This window comes from Pyrus communis, chromosome 2, assembly GCF_963583255.1.
Source record: "Pyrus communis chromosome 2, drPyrComm1.1, whole genome shotgun sequence".
Taxonomy (NCBI): Eukaryota; Viridiplantae; Streptophyta; class Magnoliopsida; order Rosales; family Rosaceae; genus Pyrus; species Pyrus communis.
In genome coordinates this window covers 2,847,664-2,868,399 of record NC_084804.1, presented here as the reverse complement: position 1 = coordinate 2,868,399, position 20,736 = coordinate 2,847,664, and the positions used below count along the sequence as shown (strand labels likewise).

Genomic DNA, 20,736 nt, shown 5'->3' with positions numbered 1-20,736 from the left:
TTCGAAAAACGCAGATGTCACCGAAGATATATCCTCATCCGTCCCAGGAGATGCGCCCTATAGACAGATGGGGATACATCCCCCAGTGATACGTAAGAATCTCTCCGTTGGTACCAAAGAAAAAGACGGGCATCAAGATTGCAATTTTAAGTGGGTCTAGGCAAAAATTAGAGATGACATTAACTGAATATAGGAAATTTCAATTTCAAATCAAAATATAATTAAATTAAAGATGTGCTTAAAAGCTGGTTTTAATAAGTGCTTTGGGGAGGGAGGCGGGTCCATACTAAATAGCCAACAATTATTTCACAGTGGGTCTCTTCTAAGCCAACTTGGTCACATATAGTGCAGGCTTACAGCTAGAAATTCTATCCCCGGTTGTAACAAGAGGCCAAGCCTATGAGGTTTTTTCCAAAGTGCTTTTACCAATCCAATCAGCCAGACATGCTCTATATATTGCTTTTGGTGAATCCTGACACATTTTAATGATTGATTTCCATTTTTTGGTGTATTGACCAATAAGAACGGGAGAGATTGGGGTGGGTGGTGGTGGTGGACCCAGAAACTAAGGAGAATTCAATAGTGAGATAGGGGAATAAGAAATGAATTATTGCTCGAGTGATTAACCGGGAATCGTAGTCTGCCAAGAATACACAAATATTTCACTCAAACTCCAACGTGAGAAATGTATGCACGTTTGTCTACAAAATGAGAAATGTATGCGCATCTGTCAATTTTTGGTAAAAAAAAATGACTTCTTACGCGTGCTATGTCTACTCACCTATCATATTTTCGTAGCAATCTTATATACGTTGTTTCATGCATTATTGACGATGGGTGCATGCATTTCACCCCAGAAGTTATTCCATCAACCTCAATTCGGCAGGTGGTCATGAAAGTTCTGGCAATTGGTTCACCTATACCCATCCACTTTCCCACTGAAATGTACAAGTAACAACATTAAGTTGGTTATATTCAACCTAGAAACATGAATTTGAATCATCTCTACACCTTATTGTCCGGAGCTCAAAGACCAGGAAATATAGACCGTTTCAAAGAAAGAGAGAATCGAGCTCTTAGTTTGTGTGAGGTGGGCTAGCGAAACGAGTTAATGATAACCGTCAAATTCAATTTAAACGGTCAAAATTTCATGATCCTTAGGTTCCAGATTGAAACTCAGAGAGGATCTCAACTCCAAAAACATCATCCTCAACATTATTTTTTATTACCAATCCCTAATCAAAAGTTGTTAGGCCAAACCAAGAAACTTTTTGCTTCACTAACCACAATGCCCAAAACAAATACTCTTATGTTTCTACAACAAAATAGTTGTTTTACTCTTATCATCTAGAAATTTCTACGATGTAACTAAAGTATACATAATGCATAACTAGAAAAATGTTAACAAAAGAATAAACAACCAATTATATAATCCTCAACCGAAAGGGTTTGTAACTTTGTGATGATGAATTAGATTGTGGTGGACACAGAGATCTGTGGTTGAATGTGCATCCCCAAATGTGTTTAGTGTGATGATAACGCCGGTGTGGTGGTGTCTGTCATCAATTTGGGCACCCAAAACAATTGTGGATCATCCCTCAGCTTAAAACGTTAACTTTACACATCCTAACTAATGAAAATGGTTTAAAAACTTTGAGTTTTAACGATAAGGATAAAATAAAGGGTAAAATGAATAGTATCAGGATTGACTTTTTTTGTATAAAAATGTGTTTTTTATTAAAATGAACGATATCAAAAGCTTTTCGTAAAAATTCTATTTGATTTGATGTTGCAATCTTTAGTTGAGGCCAGTGTGAGGTAATGAGTGATATGCATCGATAAGGTTTGTCTATTTGATTTGCTTGTCAGCTGCCATTTGTTTTAGGCCCACTTAAGTTTGTCGTTTTACACTCCATTGCATCAATTATTAGATATTTGACCTAATGATCTGTCGTATTTTAGCATATGTTGCGTTATGTTATAATATCTCGTAAAATTATTCGGCTCAACTTAAACTCGATCTATGGACTCATGCCAGAATATATAAACCTATACCCATCTGTAAGTTATGTAAATGCATCATATCGTGCTTCACCTATTTACCTATTAAGTGTTTAAGCTTTGTACTACTAAGACATGTGGTTTAGGTCCACTTATTTTTGTTGTTTAACATTCGAGCGTTTAAATGTCGTAAATAGTAAGTCTGACAACATGTCATGTTCGTATTTTGTCATTGTACTACATGATATGTGTTTATATCCATTTATTTGGGCCTTCAACATTTGACTGCATCAAATAGTAAATCTTTCCAATATCGTTTTAAAATTGCAAAGTGCCATTTTCATGTCGTATGAGATTATATTTAACTCAAAATTTTACTCTCGTGAGCTTAACGTATCTAAACATATAAACATAAATCATTCACATTTTTTTTTTTGACAAACTATAGAATAATTTGGTGCAAAAAAAACAAAAAAAATGCTCTTAAGCAACAGAGCTACAAATCATTCACAGATTTTTCATACATGTCTTTTTTTCATCCGTTTACCAAATAGGGTTTAGCCACAACAAGTTGTTATTTGCGACCACATGTGTTTTAAGTCCACTTATTTATTTGTGTCGCTTGACATTCTGAACGCATATGGATATCAGAAATCAAAGTGGCCACCTATAATTATGCCAGCGTTTGAAAATCCTCACATCATATTCAAGACCGGCCCACTCAACCACATTGAAATTTATGTCCTTTTATTGGTCAATGAGACTTATGTTGTATTATTAAGCTCAAAGAGTTATAGACTTGAATCCCAATTTTCTTTCCATTTCATTCTTGAAAAAAAAAAAAAAAAAAAAAAGATTAGCTGATGGTTTTGCCACGACAATCTACTCTTTTGAGGGCCGAAAAGACTTACAACATTTCAGCATTCACTGGTGGCTGCGATTCACCAGTGCCAGAAATCAAACTCATGACGTGTTATGTGAAATACAAGTATAAAATTCATCCCCAACAACTTATTCATCTCATGACGGTTTCTTTCAATTTCATTGAATGATATTAATTAGCTATTGTACGCTTGTACTTAACCACCGTCTACATTAAGAAAGATGTTTTAATTATACTTGTGTACAAGTTATTAATTATTTGTACGGCCAAGCGATGGTTAAGACTCAAAATTGCCTTGGAAATAATTTCGCAAAAGAATAGTTATCGACTCCACAGTAATTTTTTTTTCTTTAAAAAATAGGAACAACTGGTCGCTTCACTATGATAATTCATTTTTTAAAGCCAAAAAGACTCACATAGGTATACTAGCATATCAAACTCTTCATATTAAGCTAGCGTGTGATTTATTTATTAGCCCCAGAAATTAAACCTAAAAATTACAATATAAAATAAAAATCTAAAATTTGTCCCCGACAACTTAACCGTCATGTGGTGGTTACACTCCAAAGTAGTTAACTTGAAAAAAAGTAGTCTCGAGTAATAGTCCGTCAAACAAGGGACAGCGGCTGGGTGACGAGTGGGCCTATTGGCCCAGAAATAGAGTATGAGGGAGATGGGCCTCAGTATGCTTATTCTAATGGTTGTCAAAGGAGGGTGAGGCCCATATGTGGTCGGACTTTCTATGCTTTTTCTAATGCAAATCAAAATGTACATTTAACTTATACATCTAAAAGTAAGCTGTAAGATTATTTAACTTTACGAAATCTAACGGCTCTTTCCGATAAGTTAACCACGCACTTCTAATGTACATTAGAAAAAAATCATTGGTTTTTGAAGCATCCATGTATCTGTTACGTTTTGTTTAATGATTAAGCTTTGTTTGACACACCGTATTGAAAAATATTGAGACTAAATTCAGTTAAGTGTCGTAGATTATATGATTCCGAAAAAAAAACTCACATGATTTCACTTCTGGAATCTTCAATGACTTTTTTAAGCACCATCCATTTTTTAATGGGGAGTTTTAACGAAAAACTTCCGGTACTGTTCACTTTTAACAAAAAAATCACATTTTCATCTTCCCCTGTTACTATTCACTACACCTTTATTTGTCATTTTTCATTAAAACTAAATTTTTTTTGAACTTTTCGTTAGTTTTCCTTTTTTAAATTTAAAACACATGACCAAGATTCCACGTATAATTGATCACTCAAATATTATAAACAAATGCTGATTAGTAAAAACAATCATAATAAAAACACTAAATACTACCCCTTTATAAGTGAGAGGTTTTATATTCGATTCTCGCCAAAGGCAAATCTAAATTACATTATTGCTAGCTCATTGTGAGGCTAAACCCTCATCTCCTTTAATATAGATAATATTGTTTGTTAAAAAGTAAAAAATAAAATAAAAACACTAAACATACAATTTTTATAACTCATTCCATGTCATTGTCCATAGCTTTCCATGAACTTCTGTTTTATACAAGCAATAATAAGAAAGGTGGATCCGATGCAGAGATAAACGCTCTTAACTCAATAATTTTCAGCTAAAGCTGGAATCAGAAAAAAGAAAAGAAAAAAAAAGAATTTAAGTTCAAGTCTCAGTATTTATCCCCCCTGGTGTTACTGGTTTTTTTGTACCTCGGACTAACCTTAAGGCATTTTAACTAAAATGATCTATGAAATTTGCATAACTCTTCACTTTGATCCCTAAGATTAAAATCAATAGAAGTGGTCCTTGAGTTTGTCAACCATTAATCATTTTGATCATTCCATGAAAAATTATGTTAAGTAAGGATCAAAAAGACAAAAATACTCTCTTCTAAAACAATGTCAAAATGATTTGACAAAAATTCAAGGTATTTTTGTCATTTTATTATCATTAATAGAGATTTTCATAGAATGACTAAAATAATTGATGGTGCACAAAACTTAGGAACCACTTCTATCGATTTCAAATATCAGGGACCAAGTGAAAATTTATGCCAATCTTAAGGATTATTTTGACTAAAAAGCCCTAACCTTAATTCATCAAAACCGACTATATTAGTCCTTGGTTTTATAATGTACTTTTTGGAAAAGGATCCTCTCCGGATCCTCTTTGTGGAGATTCGGGAATCAATCAATCACAGTTGTTCATCATATATCGTACAGTCAGAAATAATTTTAAATTGAATATAAATAGTATCTAACGAAAATTGACCGCATGATGTACAATGAACGATCGTGATTAATAACTTCCCCAGATTTCCACAAAAAGGATTCGGAGAGGATATTTTCCGTACTTTTTGATATACTAATCTCATGACTCTGTTTGGTCGGTAAGCTGTTTAAAGCACTGCATCTGATTTCTTGAATCAATACCACTTTAATATCGTTTTTACATATAGAAAAATTTAAAGAAGTACTAAGAGGACTCTTCTAAGGAAAGAGATTCTCTCCGGATGTCTCTTTTCAAAACTCAGGGATCAAGTAATTTGAACTTTTAAAAATTTGATCAAACGGTGAAATATTATTATAGCTTTTAAATTTTTTTACTAACTTATCTGTTTTTAGCCGTTTGATCAAATTTTAAATACCTGGATTATTTGATCCTTGAGTTTTAGAGGAAGAGACCGAAGAGGATCTCTTTCCCTTTTTAAAAAGTAGAATTTTATATACTCTCTGTTACTTTATGTTTTTTACACAATACTTTATAATATTAGCACAAAATTGATGTTAAATTGTGAGGGAGCAGAGAGTTCATGAAAAGTCCAACTTTTAAGAGAGTTCCCTCATTTCTAAAAAATGTATTCAAATCAAAATTTTTTGCACACGACTCTCAAGTGGTAGTGTTGTTTACCATCTTATTTATTATCTTTAAATGAGTTTAAATTTCGTGATCTACGTAATATATAAATCTCGAAATTATCCTAGGAATCCTCAAATCATATTTTTTCATTTTTTATTGTGTGATCAAACACGATTTATGATGAATAGACACGATTTAAAGATTTTCAGAATCCTTGCAAAAAAAAAAATCCGAAAAGAATCTTCAATCGCGAAAATACACCTGAAACTCTGCCAGATTGTTCCAAAAATGGGTCAGAGTTCGCGGCCTTTTGGTTATCCTTTCAATGTTTGAATATCTTGGGGTTGGTGGGGGTGGCGGGGTTACCATTGGGTGACTGAAGACTACACAATCATTCAGTGCACCCAAAACCCTAAAATTTCCTCTTTTATTTCTCCCAAGGATTTTCTATACACCACTACTTGAGTTTTTATTATAAAAGAGCCTTATGGTCATTACCTAATTGGATTTTCAAGTATTGTGTACTAATTTAGATGTTTAGTCAGTCAATTAGTAGAAATTTTGTTTGATCATATAAACTATATTTCTATTAATCTGAAATTAAAGAAATATCAATGTCATTATAAGCGGATGTACATAAAAACCAATGTATGCAAGTGCTTCATGTTTTATGTTGCAACACATGAAATTGTCTTATTTTTTGAAATATCAAGATCCTTCCCAATTTCAATTATAACAGCAATTATGGGTATATGTAAATCCCATAACATAGATTGTTACACAATATTATCTAATTGAGAATTTCATCTGTATATGATACTCATTAAATAATTTTCAGGAAAAGATGTGTTGACGACAATAACATCCCGACCTCTTGCTTGTTGCGGTAAGAACTAGAATAAACGGTACAATAACAACAAAATGCAAGATTATTTACTTCACAACGTTTTGACATCCACACCAAATAGTAATGAATTCTTTTATGACGTTCTAAATCCAAGTTGTGTACCGCTTTAATTGGCAAACTACGCAGTCTAACCCTTGGAACATATACTATAGTACCATGTACGAGAATAACTCCCAAAGGGCCGGAGTAAATTTATTCTAATACGTTATTGTATCTTTGCTAGTATTTCTCTTTCTAACCTACAATTACGAGTACAATTTTTTTTAATCCGCCACTTGTCTTTGTCCAACATGAGACAAATGAATTTATATGCCTCCATCTACTTTTGTTACATAAAAAAAAAAAAAAAAGAAGCTAAATTTGGCTTTTTGGGAAAGTTGCATGAACTTGAGAAACTTGAAGAAAAAGAAGGTTAAAAGGAAGCAGTCAACGTTCCACGCCATTAGCCAGTACTTTCCAAAAGCTAGAGGGTGGAAGCATGGCATAAATAAGAGGCTGGTACAGTGTAGAATATTTTAGGAACCCTGTGGAAACAAATATTTCAAAAGCTAGCTAGCCAGCCATACATGGCTGAAACTTCTTCCCGAACAAGAAGCGCCGCCCCGTTTCTGTCGAAGACGTTCGATCTGCTAGAAGAACAAGATGTCGGAGGAGATGGTGGTGGGAAGAGGAATATTGTGTCATGGAATGTAGAGGGCACTGGATTTATAGTATGGTCTCCTGCTGATTTCTCAGAGCTCCTGCTGCCTAAATATTTCAAGCACAACAACTTCTCCAGCTTCATTCGCCAACTTAATACCTATGTGAGTCGCCCGCCCTTATCTTTCTATTTCAACCATTTCCGTCTATCAGATTTGAACTCAGAACCTCGTTTATTTGCTTTAATTATACAAAGAATGTATATACATGGAAAATTATATCCATGTTATATATTTAAGGTTTAGAAAGCTTTTAGAAAATTTCTATTTTTTGGTTATTTCTGATCACTTGATCAAGAACCCAGTAATTCATAGATAAAAGAAAAAAAAATCTAGGGTTTGAACCATCACTTCCAGAAATATCATTTGACCGACGAACGGTATTTTGTTGGGCAAACAACCTTTACCCGCCGGAATACTAACGTTCGTCGATCAGCAAAACCGGTCAATGTTTTGATTTCTGCAGAGGTTTTTGCATTCATTGATCTACTCGTTCAAAGCATTGAGTGAACTACTCATTCAAAGATTTCATGGATTGAAGACCATGGTTATCTTTGTTGCGTATACCTCTCTCCCTGTATGACAGTAGTCAACGAGAATATATAAATTATTGTGAAAGTCAAAAATTTGTGATAGTTTTTATTGGTCAAAATAATCACATTCTACAGACTGCAATAGTTTTGAGTTACGTGAGCAATAATAAAGCATAAACTTCTACCGACCATGAGAAAAACCTGGTGTAACTGCATATTTACTCTCTCATATGTTTTTTTAAAGACATTTTAGCTAAACTAGTCTATGAAATTACATAAAGATTTGACTTCCATAAAAATGGTCTCTATGTTTGTTGTCACAATCCGGCTCGAGCCCTCACCACATCCCGAGCTCAACTCCATCGTAATACAATATTATCTGCTTTGAGCCCTGACCACACTCTCACGGTAACTTCGGAGTTCCTACAGAACTCGAAGCCAGTGAGCTCCCAAAATGCCTCGCGCTAGGTAGAGATGAGAATATACATATAAGGCTTAAAGGATTCACTCTCCTGGACGATGTGGGATGTTACATTTGTTCACCGTCAATCATTTTAGTTATTTAACAGAGATTTTTCACAAAATAACCAAAATAATTGATGATGCACAAACTCAGAGAACACTTATTCGATTTTAAATCTCATGAACCAAAGTAAGAAGTTATGTAAAATTCAGATACTATTTTAGCTAAAAAATCTTTCTTTCTTTAAATGTCTTGTTACTTAATTTGACGTGACGTGAGAGAAGCAAAATAAAATTTTCCGATTGCACGCTAGAATCTCCGATATAGATCCATTTGTAAAATATTATTGTACTTATCTTAATCATTTTCAATCAATTATTTCTCATCCTTGTCTAATTAGGAAGCATTAGCACCAACGGTCAAATTTGGTTTTGGAATAAACAAGTGTAGTCGTGGTCGGTACCCTTTATCCTTTTGCACGAATAATTGTCTAAAATACCGTACTCCCAAAAGAAAATTGTTTTCTTAATCCAATGACAAGAATTTTAGTAAATTTTGTTGTGCGTCTAGTCAAAGCACTTGTGTATGTTTTTTGTGTAGCATCTCAAATACGCGAGAAAATTTTCAGTGTACTGAGAACACGATTTGATACATTAAGTATTACTACTGATTGAAATTTTTTTTTTTCAAGTTTTCAATCAATTATATTATTACACTTGGTGTACCAAATCGTGATTTCAGCGCACTAAAAAATCTCTCCCAAATATGCCCTTAATCCCATTTGGATGCGCTACATATATAAAGGTTTTCTTCTTTTTATCTCATTCCTCGGTGGGTTACAGTACTCTCAACCCTAGGGTTGGTTTGTGTTTGCTTATGAGCAAAAGCACTTCCTATAAAAGCATTTCCGATCATGCATTACATTAGTCAAAAGTTTGTCAATTCAACTTGTGATTCTAACCCTCAAACCCAAAAGCAGGGATTCAAGAAAACATCACCAAAACTGTGGGAATTTAAGCATGAAAAGTTCCAAAAGGGCTGCAGGCACATGCTAGTTGAGATCACCAGGAAGAAATGCGAACCAAGTGCTTTTCCAGCGTATCTGAAGGCTTCAGAAGAGAGTGGGAGCACAAGCACTGCACTGGCAGCAGCAGAAGAAAACAATTGCCTGCTATTAATGGAGGAGAATAAGAACCTGAGAAAACAGCAGTTGGAGCTGCAGGTGCAAATAGCTCAGTTCAGAACACTGGAAAATAAGCTGTTGGATTGCGTAGCTCAGTACATGGATGACCATCGGAACAAAGCTCGATGCTGATTGTTACCATAACTGTTGATTTGGTCGACACAAGTTGGTCAGGTTTTATGGGATATGTATTTTGGATCTTGGGTATCATATAGACATGCTGCCTTTTTTCTGCTGTGTTTGCTAGCTTTTGGTATCGGGGTTTTGTAATTATGAAAATAATCATCAAGCTAAACCGAATTCACGAGAAACTTTTTGGTGCGATGGTCACAATGCTACGTCAAGTTACTAATCTCGTCCTATTTCATGTGACATCATTTCATCGTACAAAAGTTATAACTGATTGAAATTGTTCATATTTTGCATCATCATCCAAAGATCATTTTCAGACAAATCTTTTAAATTGAAGGTTGTTTAGTCATCCATGTGAATAAAATAAATTGACGATTAATCATGACAATGCTACACATTTTTATAATTGTTAATTTGTTCGACACATATAAATGACTAAACGGTTTTCAAATAAAATGAATTTTTATTGAGACGATCTTTAGATGATACGATAATGAAAATGAATTTTTACTAAAAAGGCCCAATTTCAGAAACATTAGGCCCGTTTCCTCCGAAAGCCCCCCTTCATTTTCATTTCTCTGGTTCTTCTCCCCCAACTCCAAAAACCCTAAACCCCAAATCATGGATCCGAAGCTCTTCGCCAGAACCCTAATCCGAAATGCGATGGCGAGCAGGTCCTACTACACGAGCAGGACCAAGAAGCCGACCCTCTACAACAAAATCAGTCCGCTCGGAAACCCTAGCTTGAATGTGGTTCCAGAGCTCGACGACTGGGTCTACAATGGCACCAAAGTCCGAGTCGCCGAGCTTCAGCGCATCGTTCACGACCTCCGAAAGAGGAAACGCTTCTCCCAAGCCCTCCAGGTTTCCATCTTTCTCTCTTAGCTTGCAATTTGTGTTATCCCCTGTTCGGTTGCTCAGAAAATGAAAGAAAATTGGAAGAAGCATCAAAGTAATTAAATTTTAGTTAAAGAAAGTGAGTGAAAGAGGGAATTAGGATTTTTGTTAGTTAATGTGTCTGTTTGTATCACAAGTAATTGGAAATTCGTCTGCTGTCGTAGTAATGTGTTATAGGTTGCAGATTTCAGAGTGGATGAATCGGAAGGGGATATGCATATTTTCGCCGGTTGAGCATGCCGTGCAGCTGGATTTGATTGGGAAGGTACGCGGGTTTGTTTCCGCGGAAGAATATTTCAATAATTTGAGGGATGAAGATAAGAACTTCAAGACGTATGGTGCTCTTTTGAATTGCTATGTCCGGCAGCGCCAAGTGGATAAGTCCCTCGCTCATTTGCGCAAAATGAAGGAGATGGGATTTGTTTCCTCGCCTCTTACTTACAACGACATCATGTGTTTGTATACGAATGTTGGCCAGCATGAGAAGGTCCCCGGTGTTCTAGCTGAGATGAAGGAGAACAATGTTCCTCCGGACAACTTCAGCTATAGAATCTGCATCAATTCGTATGGCGTGAGGTCTGATCTTGAAGGAATGGAAAAGGTTTTTAAAGAGATGGAAAGCCAGCCTCACATTGTCATGGACTGGAACACGTATGCTGTCGTCGCCAATTTCTATATTAAAGAAGGCCAAACCGATAAGGCAATGAATGCTTTAAAGAAGTCGGAAGAAAGGCTAGATAACAAAGACGGACTTGGCTACAATCATCTGATTTCGCTCTATGCGAGTATGGGAAATAAGGGTGAAGTTTTGAGGTTATGGGGTGTTGAGAAAAGCGGTTGTAAGAGATGCATAAACAGGGATTATATGGGCATGTTGGTATCTCTGGTGAGGCTCGGTGAGCTCGATGAAGCTGAGAAGGTGATGGAGGAGTGGGAATTGTCTGGAAACTGTTACGATTTTCGGGTGCCACAAACTGTCATTACAGGCTACACCGTAAAGGGATTGTACGAGAGAGCAGAAGCTCTGCTTGAAGACTTGATGGAGAAGGGAAAAGCAACCACAGCGAGAAGTTGGGAAACAGTGGCGGCGGGGTATGTGAATAAGGGTGAGATGAAGAAGGCTTTTAAGTGCTTGAAGGTGGCCCTCCGTCTGTCTTCCGAGAAAAGATGGAAGCCAAACCTCGGAGTAGTGACACTGACAACCTTATTGAGTTGGCTTGGTGACGAAGGCAGTGCTGAAGATGCGGAAGCTTTTGTTGGGGCATTGAGGAAAGTCATCCCGGTGAACAAGCACATGTATCATGCTTTGTTAAAGGCATATATAAGAGAGGGTAAAGAAGTGAATAGTGTTTTGGATCGAATGAAAGCTGATAAAATAGACGGCGATGGCGAAGAGACGGCGAAAATCCTTGCCATGAGAGAAAATTAGCTTCTACAGAAGCATATTTCAATGGCGATGGCGATGGCGAAGAAATTATTATCCCAAGACAAGTACGAAGCCACCGTCTCCCTCTGCCCATTGTCCCCAGTTTCAACGGTGACAAGAGAACATCTCCGGAACAGTTTCGCCGATCAGAACATCTCTGGATGCTTAGGGGCGTGGTGAAAGTTCTGTGAAAATAGATTTTATGACGGTTTCTGTGGAGTTTCACAAAATCGATTAAAAACCGTAGAACAATTTCTGTGAAAAACGCAATTGTTGAGATTTCGTAATATTTTTTGCTGTGTGCTGTGACAATGTTATAACCCATGAAAGCAATGGAATATGTTTACGATTTGAAGGATGTCATTCGAACCGTTCTACCTTTTTTCAGCTATTAGATTGAATAAATCAGCAAAAAAATACCTGACAAAATTAAGTGGAAGTGCAGACGGTACTGAAAAATTACTTCCTCTAAAAATTATTTCGACCAGATGCCAAGTTCAACCTCTTTGAGAAAAATAACCAAGCAAGCAGCAACCGATAAACTTCTTGATATTGCTCAGATTGATCATAAATAATCCGAAGTACGTAACCACTGATTACACAAGAAAACATATATGAAAGTGTATGGTAAGAAAGCACCTCAAGCAAACTGGAATGTGTCTAAGGTCAGCAGACACTCAGATTAGGATAACCGGGATTGTTTGATAAAACGAGACTGCGCTTCACTCTGTCAGGGTGGATTTAAGCTCTCCGTTGCTCTTCAGCTCCATCACGATATCACAACCTCCGATCAGCTCACCTTTGTAATAGAGCTGCGGAAAGGTTGGCCAGTTGGAGAAGACTTTAAGCCCCTGCCTCACATCCTCGTTGGATAAAATATCAAAGGACCCAAAACTCACACCCTCTTCTCTTAGGGCATTCACGACCTTGGAACTAAAACCGCATCTGGGAGCATCGGGTGTGCCCTTGATGAAGACCATCACTTGTGAAGAATTAATCAATTTCTTTAAACGATCTTCAAGAGTATCTTTCGGAACAATCCCTTTCTCTGCCAAAACCTTCTTGAGCTCCCCACTCTTTTGCATCTCCAATACAATATCTGCTCCACCAATAAGTTCACCTTTGATGTATAGCTGAGGATAACTGGACCAGTTTGAATAAACTTTGAGCCCTTGACGGACTTCTTCATCAGAAAGAATATCAAAACTCTCAAAGTCCACCTTTTCTTGCACAAGGATGTCGACCACCTTTCGGCTGAAACCACATTTTGGTTCATCTGGTTTTCCCTTCATAAATAGCACAACAGGGCTTTTATTAATCAGGCTTTCGAGTCGAGAGTTAAGAGTTTCACTCACACCAGTAGATGCCGAGATTCCACCCTTTCCACTTCCAGCTTCAGTTACTTTTACCCCAGCAGAATCGGTAGTATCAATTCCATGGTCTCTGAAAACTTCCTTTAATTCACCACTCTCGTGCATTGAAATTGCTATGTCACACCCACCAAGAAGCTCCCCTTTGCAGTAAAGCTGCGGAAACGTTGGCCAGTTAGAAAACTTCTTCAACCCCTCTCTGACTTCACTGTCTGAAAGAATATTGAAACTTCCAAATTTGAACTTCTCTTCCTTCAAAATGTCTACAACTTTTTGGCTAAATCCACATTGGGGTGCCTCAGGGCTTCCTTTCATGAAAAGCATGACTGGATTAGAGTCAATCAGATGCTGCAACCGCCTTTTCAAGGCATCAGCAGGACCATTTTGCGCTTGTACTTTTACCTGGGAAGAACCATTTTCTCTTGCTAACTCTTGGACTGTTTCGAGTATGGTCGGTCCAGCAGCCATCCCAAGGCTGGCAGGAGCAGCAGGTTCTCCAGGGTTAACTGATCCAGCAACCCTAGCGACTTTATTTGCCAAACTGGATGGATCTGCCCCTTCTAATGTATCCGCAACCTTTCCATCCTGGAAAATCAAAGCACAAACAGAACATGACAAGGATAAGAAAAATATACAGAACAATAGGAGAACCCAAACCAACGACGAAACAGCAATCATATGGAATTATCTCACTCAATTCAAAATTAACAAGCTTTACCACGTATCCAACTAGATTAAGTATCTTCCAAACTCATGAATCATAAATCATCCTAAACCATCTAAAATTGTCTCGCATCTAGTAAATCATTCTTTGGGCGGGTAGTCATTCGAACTGATAAGGTGCAACATAAGGCTTCTTTTATTATCCGACAGTCACATCACAATCCATGTCACCATTCACAGATCCTTATCCTTCTCTAGTCACTCAAACTAACAAAGTGTTCCTATTGAATCTCCACCAAACTCTCTCAAATTTTGAGTTTTCCATCATAATTGAAGCCAATGAGTACTTAAATCTCATTCGAAACAATCATACTGCTGCAAGTATGATATAATAAACAAAAAAAGTAAGCCCTCAGACTCAAATTTAAATCACCCGCAACCCAAAAGCAATTGGACACTAAACCCCACATTCACACAACCAGATTTACCAAATGCAAAACTCTCTTCTCGAATTTGAAATCGAACAACGTAATCATGCTCATTCAAAAATCAAACTGGCAGCATCAAAATCACCAAGAAAACATGTATAAATCCAATAAGCATACCTTCACAAAGGCGAAAAACGGCACAGCGGAAACCGAATAGGCCTCGGATATCTCCGGCTGTTCCTCAGCTTCAACCTACAAATTACAAACAATAGTAGATTAAAAGTTAAACTAAAAATATATACATACACACACAGAAAACAGAAAAAGCAAAAAACTTCAGAGAAGAGAATGAAACGTTACCCTTAAGAAATGGGCCTGCGGGAAATCCGTGGAGAGGTGGGCGAAGACCTCGTCCATGTGCTTGGAAGCCTCACACCACGACGCCCAGAAGTGCAGAACCACCGGCGAGCCGCCGTGGACCAAGCTATCGAGCTCCTTTTGCGACTGCACATCCTTCACTGAGCCACCCATGGAGAACGGAGTCTTCTGAATTCGGAAAACCCACAACCAAAAGCGAGAGAAACAGACGAGAGACGGAGGGTTTAAAAGCTGCTTACATGTGAATTACACCACCCTTTATCATTCAGGGCTACCAAAATATTTGACCTGATTTTATGGATTGGAATGAGAATATTTTTGTTAACCAGATGATAGATGTTTACCATCTTATTTATTATCGTTTGATAAATTTAAATTTTAAAATGTATGTAGTGGATTGATATAAATTTCAAAATTTAAACCGATCAAAAGTTAATAGGTAAGGCGGTGAGCAAAAATGCACCTTACTTGCATCTTCACGCCTTGAATTTTATTAGAAAGTAAGCGCTAATTCGGTAACGTATATTTGAAACATTCGAGGGGAAAGAAGTAGCCATTGTGACAATTGAATAAGTTTACTTGCAATGCTTGACGCCTAACATGTTATGTTGTCAGATTAGAAACAAAAACGATTTACATGGTTAAGTTTTTACTTGAAAGCTTGGTGCAAATTCACACTCTAACAAGTCTAGTAAGACAGCATTATCCGTATGACAAGAAAGATAAAAGATGTAACAAGATTTTCAAACAAAAGATGAAATAAACTTTAGTTCAAAGCCATTACAATGCAAATGCCTGTTCCTTTTTTCTTTGGTAATTGAAGAGTTTCATTACTCAAAGAAAGTAGACCTCATAAATTGGAACAAAAATTCACTCAAACTCCTTTCAAAATCTTAAATCACATGTTGCAAAAGTTCATCACTCTCTCCTTCAACGATTTGATTGTCGATCATCCCTAAATCTCAATCTCATAAGCACCTTTTCGAGAAAGCACTTTATTTCATTTCTTCTTGACAAAAGTTACTTGTCTCCGATTAACACTGTCTAAGTGGATTAGTATTGTTCCAGCATTTTCTCCTTCGGTCCACTTAATCGATTCTTCCTGCAGTAGCTTCAAAATCTGCGTCGATTTAAAATACAACAGTCAGGTAATTGTTTAGACAGATGCACCAAGTATTTATGAACCAGTCTTACCAATGATCGTCTTCGAGACCCCTTTGAGATATCTTCCTCTTTTGTATCACATATGACCTTAAGAAACTTGATTGCTGACTCGAAGATAACACAAAATTTCAGTAAACATGAAACAAAATCGTAAGAAAAATGGGAACACGAGAACGATTACTTACATGAGATACCAGAAAATGAGGAAATTTGACACTTCAAAAGACGTATTGCCTCCTTGGCACCGCATTCTTGCACGTCAAGCACTATTTCACCTTGTGTCTCAACATTTCTGACGAGGAAACGAAAAATGATGATAATTAGCATTGTCGGACCCTATACACTGCCAGTAACAAATTTCCACAAAGAGTCAAAGCACACACCACAGAACTTTCAATAAAACGGATGCTAACCTAGGTTTAAGAATCATTTCATTCGACTTCTCCTCTACTTCACATGCCTTTTCGAGGAAAAAACGTCCCTGTGGTAGCACAATAGAAGTTATAAATTCATTTTGTCAAGGCAAATATTACTATGCCAGTACGCCTTGTTCAATTTTTGAAGCATGTAAAAGCTATTTGCAACAGTCGGAGGATGCTATCTTTTTTGTGAGGGAATCTTGTTTTTTCTTTTATTTGCATGAAAAAAATATAACTCATATCCCATCACTTCATAACAGAAAGACAGAAACCTTACTTGTTCTAGAAGTTTGTAAGCTTGATCACGATCCTTCTTAGCAAATGCGGCTACAGCCTAACAAAAGAGTTGATATCCTTACTCGATAGTGTGAAATTTTAAGGCTACTAAGAGACTCTACCCTCCATGTTTTATATATCAAATAATTGCACATAAGATAAGCCATAAAAAGTTACATACAGCCTGGTAATAGTCGTTCATTGTACTCCGATACTCCTTCCAAGACTTACGGAGACCCTGGTAGCTATCTTCGTCATCTGCGTCTGCAATTCTAACACACTTTAATCATGAAAGAAAATACAAGACATAAACATAAATTTGACAGGCAAATTGACTTGAGCAACCACACATGGAATTTAGCTACTGCCTTAATAGGTCTGTCTTTTGGATTCATCTGGATTTCATAGGAATTGAATAAATTCCTAAGGCCACCATTCCCTCCACAAAGGGTATTAGGGAAATGAAGTTTCTCCCATATATAGAAAAGGGTGCATACCATCCTCGACATGATGCTGTTGATACACAACAGCTGACTTGTACTCTGAAATGAAATCTTGCGGAGGTTCGGCAACTAGGTGTCCATAGGCTCCATATCTACTCCCTGCCTTTATTGTACTTCTTGGTCGCTCCACTGGTGTCTCCTCGGTTCTCTCAGAAGCACCAAACAGGGAAGCCAGTATACCCTTCGGGAGATCATTTCTCTCCTTTTCCTGTTCAGTAACTTCTGCTCCTTTTGTATTTGAAGCCCTATCTCTGTTACTGCATGAGATGAGCATAGACATGTCAGAGTGATTGATATAATAAACTAGGAACTAATGAACTATAACTAAAGTATTGAAGCAATACCCTTCGGTGTAGTTTTTGGATTTTCTGTCAGAAGATACTTTATATTTCAGGGACAAATCTGCAGACTGGACAATAATCTCAAATAAGACGGCAAGGAGATAAATACCAAAGTAGAATTTACTAAGCATGCTGGAACAATTTCATGGACTAGATCTTACTGTACCTAAAGCCTAAATGCTACACAAAATGCCCCATCCCCCAAAACTATGACAAAACAATAAGAAACTTTTACACTCAAATATCGATTACAAGAGCTGTACAAAACTGCATGAATGCATCCTTGAATTAATTTATGCACTTTCGTAGGGTGTGAGCTCCCTTAGTATTACCTCCTTATATGAAATTAAGATTGAATTTACTTTTCTGAAGAACTGATTCGAATGTGCATCAGTGATGCAGTTTGACATGTTATTGGTAGAAATCAGAAAGCACACAAATCCCGTTTTGGAAGTGTTACTAACCTTCTCACTGGATTTTCCAACAAGTTCGTTCCTTTTTTCGGAAGTTGATGCTGGCAGATTAATCAGTTTTTCCATGCTCTGAACGGTATTAAAAGGAAAATGTTATTGCTTAGAAGTACTCTTTCTATACATACCTTTTCAGTGTGTAGCATATGAAAGATAATTGTATAACATTAGAAAATTGGAAAATTATATTGCACATACATCTTATAGTAACGAAAAGGCTACAAAAATTGTAAAGAGACTGTCTTTCAGGTTTCGATAAGTAAAGAGGGTTTAGTGTACCTTTTCCATATCATATCCGCAACTATCTGCATGTCCAAATAAACCAGGATTAGTGTTCACATGTTAAGGTCATTGATCAAACAATTCTTAAACACCACATTAACATCCGTGAAACGAAATCAAAATAGTCATCTTAAATCTACAACCATCAAACAGACTGCAATCAAAACATTCAACACTCAATTCATCGTGTCTCAAAAGTCAAAATTTCAAATGCCTCAAGCATTAAGTTTTCTTTCCGTAAATCATGGTATAATCATACATTGCACCAACCTAATCATTATCCTACTTTTATTCTCGTCTTCCTTCTCTAGACCAACTCACTCTTGCCCTCTACTCTTCAATGTTCTTTCTTCCCAATCTTCTCTCCCAACTCCGATAACCAAGAGTGTGCACGGTACTTCAACTGAGTGAGTGCGTGTCTAACCACATTATGCTAGACAAAATTTGAATATTCCTTGACAAGTTCAACAATCATATCAAACTCACAAATACAAACACTTCATGTAAATATATAAACCAAAGAACAACGCAAATCGAAATGGATGAAACAGAAAACTAATAAAAGAGCAAAACTTTACCAAGAACTTGCCGAATCCGATCCCTCTCTAGCTTGAACCCAACTCCAAGCATACTGAACAGAAAATCCTCCATGTCCTGGAGGAGCCGATCATCCTTTGAAGAACTAGACTCATCGTTTTCGACCCAAATTTCTGACATTGGCAACACACTGGAGTTCAGCTTCAACGGCTTGGTTGCTTCACGAGACCCATTTGCCGGTGTCGGCGCCGTTTTCTTAACATAATGCTTCCCAATAATGTTCGAGACGCTACCAGCTGAAACCGGCCGATATTTCGGCTTTGAAGATCCGGGATTCCCGTTCCCATTCATATTCCCATTCCCATTCCCGTTCCCGTTTGCCTGATACGGCGGCTTCTTATAGATACCATTGACAGGTAATCTGGAAGTTTCTCCGCCATCGGGTGCAGAGAGAGCCAGAGCTTCGGCGGCGTCGTCAGCATTCTTCCCCGCCTTGCAATACGCAGAAGCGATTTGATCGAGAGAAAACGCGGGCCCGAACGCCTCCAGCAGACCTCTCAGCGCCATCTCGTCAGTGACAATCGACGCGCCGTTCGAACCAGTGGCCTCCATTTTCCTAGAAACTCGACGGATAACAAGAAAAGAATTCTGAGGAAGACGAAGAGAGTCACACTGATTAGAACAGCAGAGATGAATTTTTTCCAAAACAAAATTCTGGGTTCGAATCAGAAATGCAAATCAACCAAACCGATTTGAACGATAACAAAAAATCACACAAATTGATCAAAATTTTGGAATCGGAGACTCAAAGTTCGAAGCTTTTGGCACTCAAAGACGCTGTTTTATTCAAAAAATCTAACAGCAGTGAGAGATTGGATCGAATAGTTTCAAAAAAATCCGAATGCGAAACCCAAAAGAATGGGGTTTTGGAGACGAAGATGGTGCGAGAGCGAGAGCGAGAGTGTTGTGATACTTATACAACTAATTCATGAGCGAGTTATGAGAGTGAGAGGATTGAAGAATATTTTGCATAAATAAACAAAATAAATAAATAAAAAAAATCTAAAAAAAATCTAAAAAAACCAAAAACAAAGAAACAGAAGAAAGCAGCACCTTTTGGCGCCTTCGCTGTTTGCCTACTCGCTTTTTTCCCTTCCAAAGCACGTTCCTTCCGAGTGAAGTTGTTGAGTGATTGATTGGTCAAGTCGACTGTTTTAAGTACTGATTGGTTATTGCCTACCTGGCTAATTACCAACCAAAAATACATGGATTTGGTTGACTAAATTGTGTGATAGTAGTGGGAGTCGTCTACGTAAATGATACGGGCCGTTGATGTATGTGCGTCTGCATGCATTAATTGATAGAATTACCTTCCTGAGTGATAGATTAGTTTCTAATTTGATATTAATTTGGGAGATATTGGTATGTTTCTTAATTTTTTGTATATAAATCAAGAAGTATAAGATGATGCTTATGTAGGTTACGTCATTTGTTGAGAAGAGAATTTTTTGCACCTAGAATATAAGAAGGTACATTATGTGTTATAATATAAATAGACGACATTGATTGAAAAATATAACGTTTCACTCATCGAAACAATAACGAAAAATGATTCAAGATTGAATACAGAGCTAAAATACACCGCTCTAATCAACTTAGTTGTTGTACTTAGGTTTGCAACTTTTTATTTTTATTATTTGTTCAATACAATTACAAACAACGCACGTAATTATCTGATCACAGATACACCGTGATGCCCTGGCTTCCATAACCAAATGCATCTTGATTAGCTTGCTTTCCCGTAGGTTTGCTCAACCAACTGCCATTTTTATGCCATTTTTCACTGAAACAAACTCATCTGCATGCAGATTTTACAGTATAAAAACCCTAAACATGAAGAAGAAGAAGATCATAGGCAACTAAGTC

General features: G+C 37.0%; 4 protein-coding genes across 6 annotated transcripts; 2 read left to right on the top strand and 2 right to left on the bottom strand.

Annotated features, from left to right (window-relative positions):
• The first annotated feature begins 7,147 nt into the window (after nt 1–7,147).
• Nucleotides 7,148–9,826, top strand: LOC137722939 (heat stress transcription factor B-2a-like). Its single transcript, XM_068462071.1, has 2 exons — nt 7,148–7,450; nt 9,321–9,826. The coding sequence occupies exons 1-2, from the start codon at nt 7,214–7,216 to the stop codon at nt 9,654–9,656; spliced, it is 573 nt and encodes a 190-aa protein (XP_068318172.1). The 5' UTR covers nt 7,148–7,213; the 3' UTR covers nt 9,657–9,826.
• A 346-nt stretch (nt 9,827–10,172) lies between these two features.
• LOC137726294 (pentatricopeptide repeat-containing protein At4g21705, mitochondrial) lies at nt 10,173–12,328 on the top strand. 2 transcript variants are annotated; one of them, XM_068465204.1, is made up of 2 exons: nt 10,173–10,520; nt 10,738–12,328. In XM_068465204.1, exons 1-2 carry the CDS (start codon nt 10,278–10,280, stop codon nt 11,980–11,982), a joined length of 1,488 nt encoding a protein of 495 aa, XP_068321305.1. In that variant the 5' UTR covers nt 10,173–10,277; the 3' UTR covers nt 11,983–12,328. The 2 variants fall into 2 exon arrangements, with proteins under 2 accessions (XP_068321305.1, XP_068321306.1); XM_068465205.1 differs by having other exon boundaries at nt 10,383–10,520; nt 10,731–12,328.
• Nucleotides 12,329–12,490: 162 nt separating this feature from the next.
• On the bottom strand, nt 12,491–15,103 carry LOC137726295 (monothiol glutaredoxin-S17-like). Its single transcript, XM_068465206.1, has 3 exons — nt 14,801–15,103; nt 14,618–14,692; nt 12,491–13,934 (listed from the first exon to the last, which is right to left on the bottom strand). Exons 1-3 carry the CDS (start codon nt 14,969–14,971, stop codon nt 12,702–12,704), a joined length of 1,479 nt encoding a protein of 492 aa, XP_068321307.1. The 5' UTR covers nt 14,972–15,103; the 3' UTR covers nt 12,491–12,701.
• A 426-nt stretch (nt 15,104–15,529) lies between these two features.
• On the bottom strand, nt 15,530–20,019 carry LOC137725799 (putative nuclear RNA export factor SDE5). 2 transcript variants are annotated; one of them, XM_068464594.1, is made up of 12 exons: nt 19,951–20,019; nt 18,852–19,458; nt 18,271–18,296; nt 17,986–18,063; nt 17,525–17,589; nt 17,175–17,437; nt 16,859–16,941; nt 16,679–16,735; nt 16,396–16,463; nt 16,168–16,274; nt 16,013–16,086; nt 15,530–15,938 (listed from the first exon to the last, which is right to left on the bottom strand). In XM_068464594.1, the coding sequence occupies exons 2-12, from the start codon at nt 19,420–19,422 to the stop codon at nt 15,819–15,821; spliced, it is 1,512 nt and encodes a 503-aa protein (XP_068320695.1). In that variant the 5' UTR covers nt 19,423–19,458; nt 19,951–20,019; the 3' UTR covers nt 15,530–15,818. The 2 variants fall into 2 exon arrangements, with proteins under 2 accessions (XP_068320695.1, XP_068320694.1); XM_068464593.1 differs by having other exon boundaries at nt 19,924–19,979.
• Nucleotides 20,020–20,736: the final 717 nt, after the last annotated feature.

Coding starts and splice junctions, on each gene's coding strand:
- LOC137722939 (XM_068462071.1), top strand. CDS start 7,214: ATGGCTGAAACTTCTTCCCGAACAAGAAGCGCCGCCCCGTTTCTGTCG. Junction 7,451..9,320: donor TTCGCCAACTTAATACCTAT/GTGAGTCGCCCG, acceptor ACCCAAAAGCAG/GGATTCAAGAAAACATCACC.
- LOC137726294 (XM_068465204.1), top strand. CDS start 10,278: ATGGATCCGAAGCTCTTCGCCAGAACCCTAATCCGAAATGCGATGGCG. Junction 10,521..10,737: donor GCTTCTCCCAAGCCCTCCAG/GTTTCCATCTTT, acceptor TATAGGTTGCAG/ATTTCAGAGTGGATGAATCG.
- LOC137726295 (XM_068465206.1), bottom strand. CDS start 14,971: ATGGGTGGCTCAGTGAAGGATGTGCAGTCGCAAAAGGAGCTCGATAGC. Junction 14,693..14,800: donor CGCAGGCCCATTTCTTAAGG/GTAACGTTTCAT, acceptor TGTAATTTGTAG/GTTGAAGCTGAGGAACAGCC. Junction 13,935..14,617: donor CGTTTTTCGCCTTTGTGAAG/GTATGCTTATTG, acceptor TTGATTTTCCAG/GATGGAAAGGTTGCGGATAC.
- LOC137725799 (XM_068464594.1), bottom strand. CDS start 19,422: ATGGAGGCCACTGGTTCGAACGGCGCGTCGATTGTCACTGACGAGATG. Junction 18,297..18,851: donor TCGGATTCGGCAAGTTCTTG/GTAAAGTTTTGC, acceptor TTGGACATGCAG/ATAGTTGCGGATATGATATG. Junction 15,939..16,012: donor GGTCTCGAAGACGATCATTG/GTAAGACTGGTT, acceptor AAATCGACGCAG/ATTTTGAAGCTACTGCAGGA.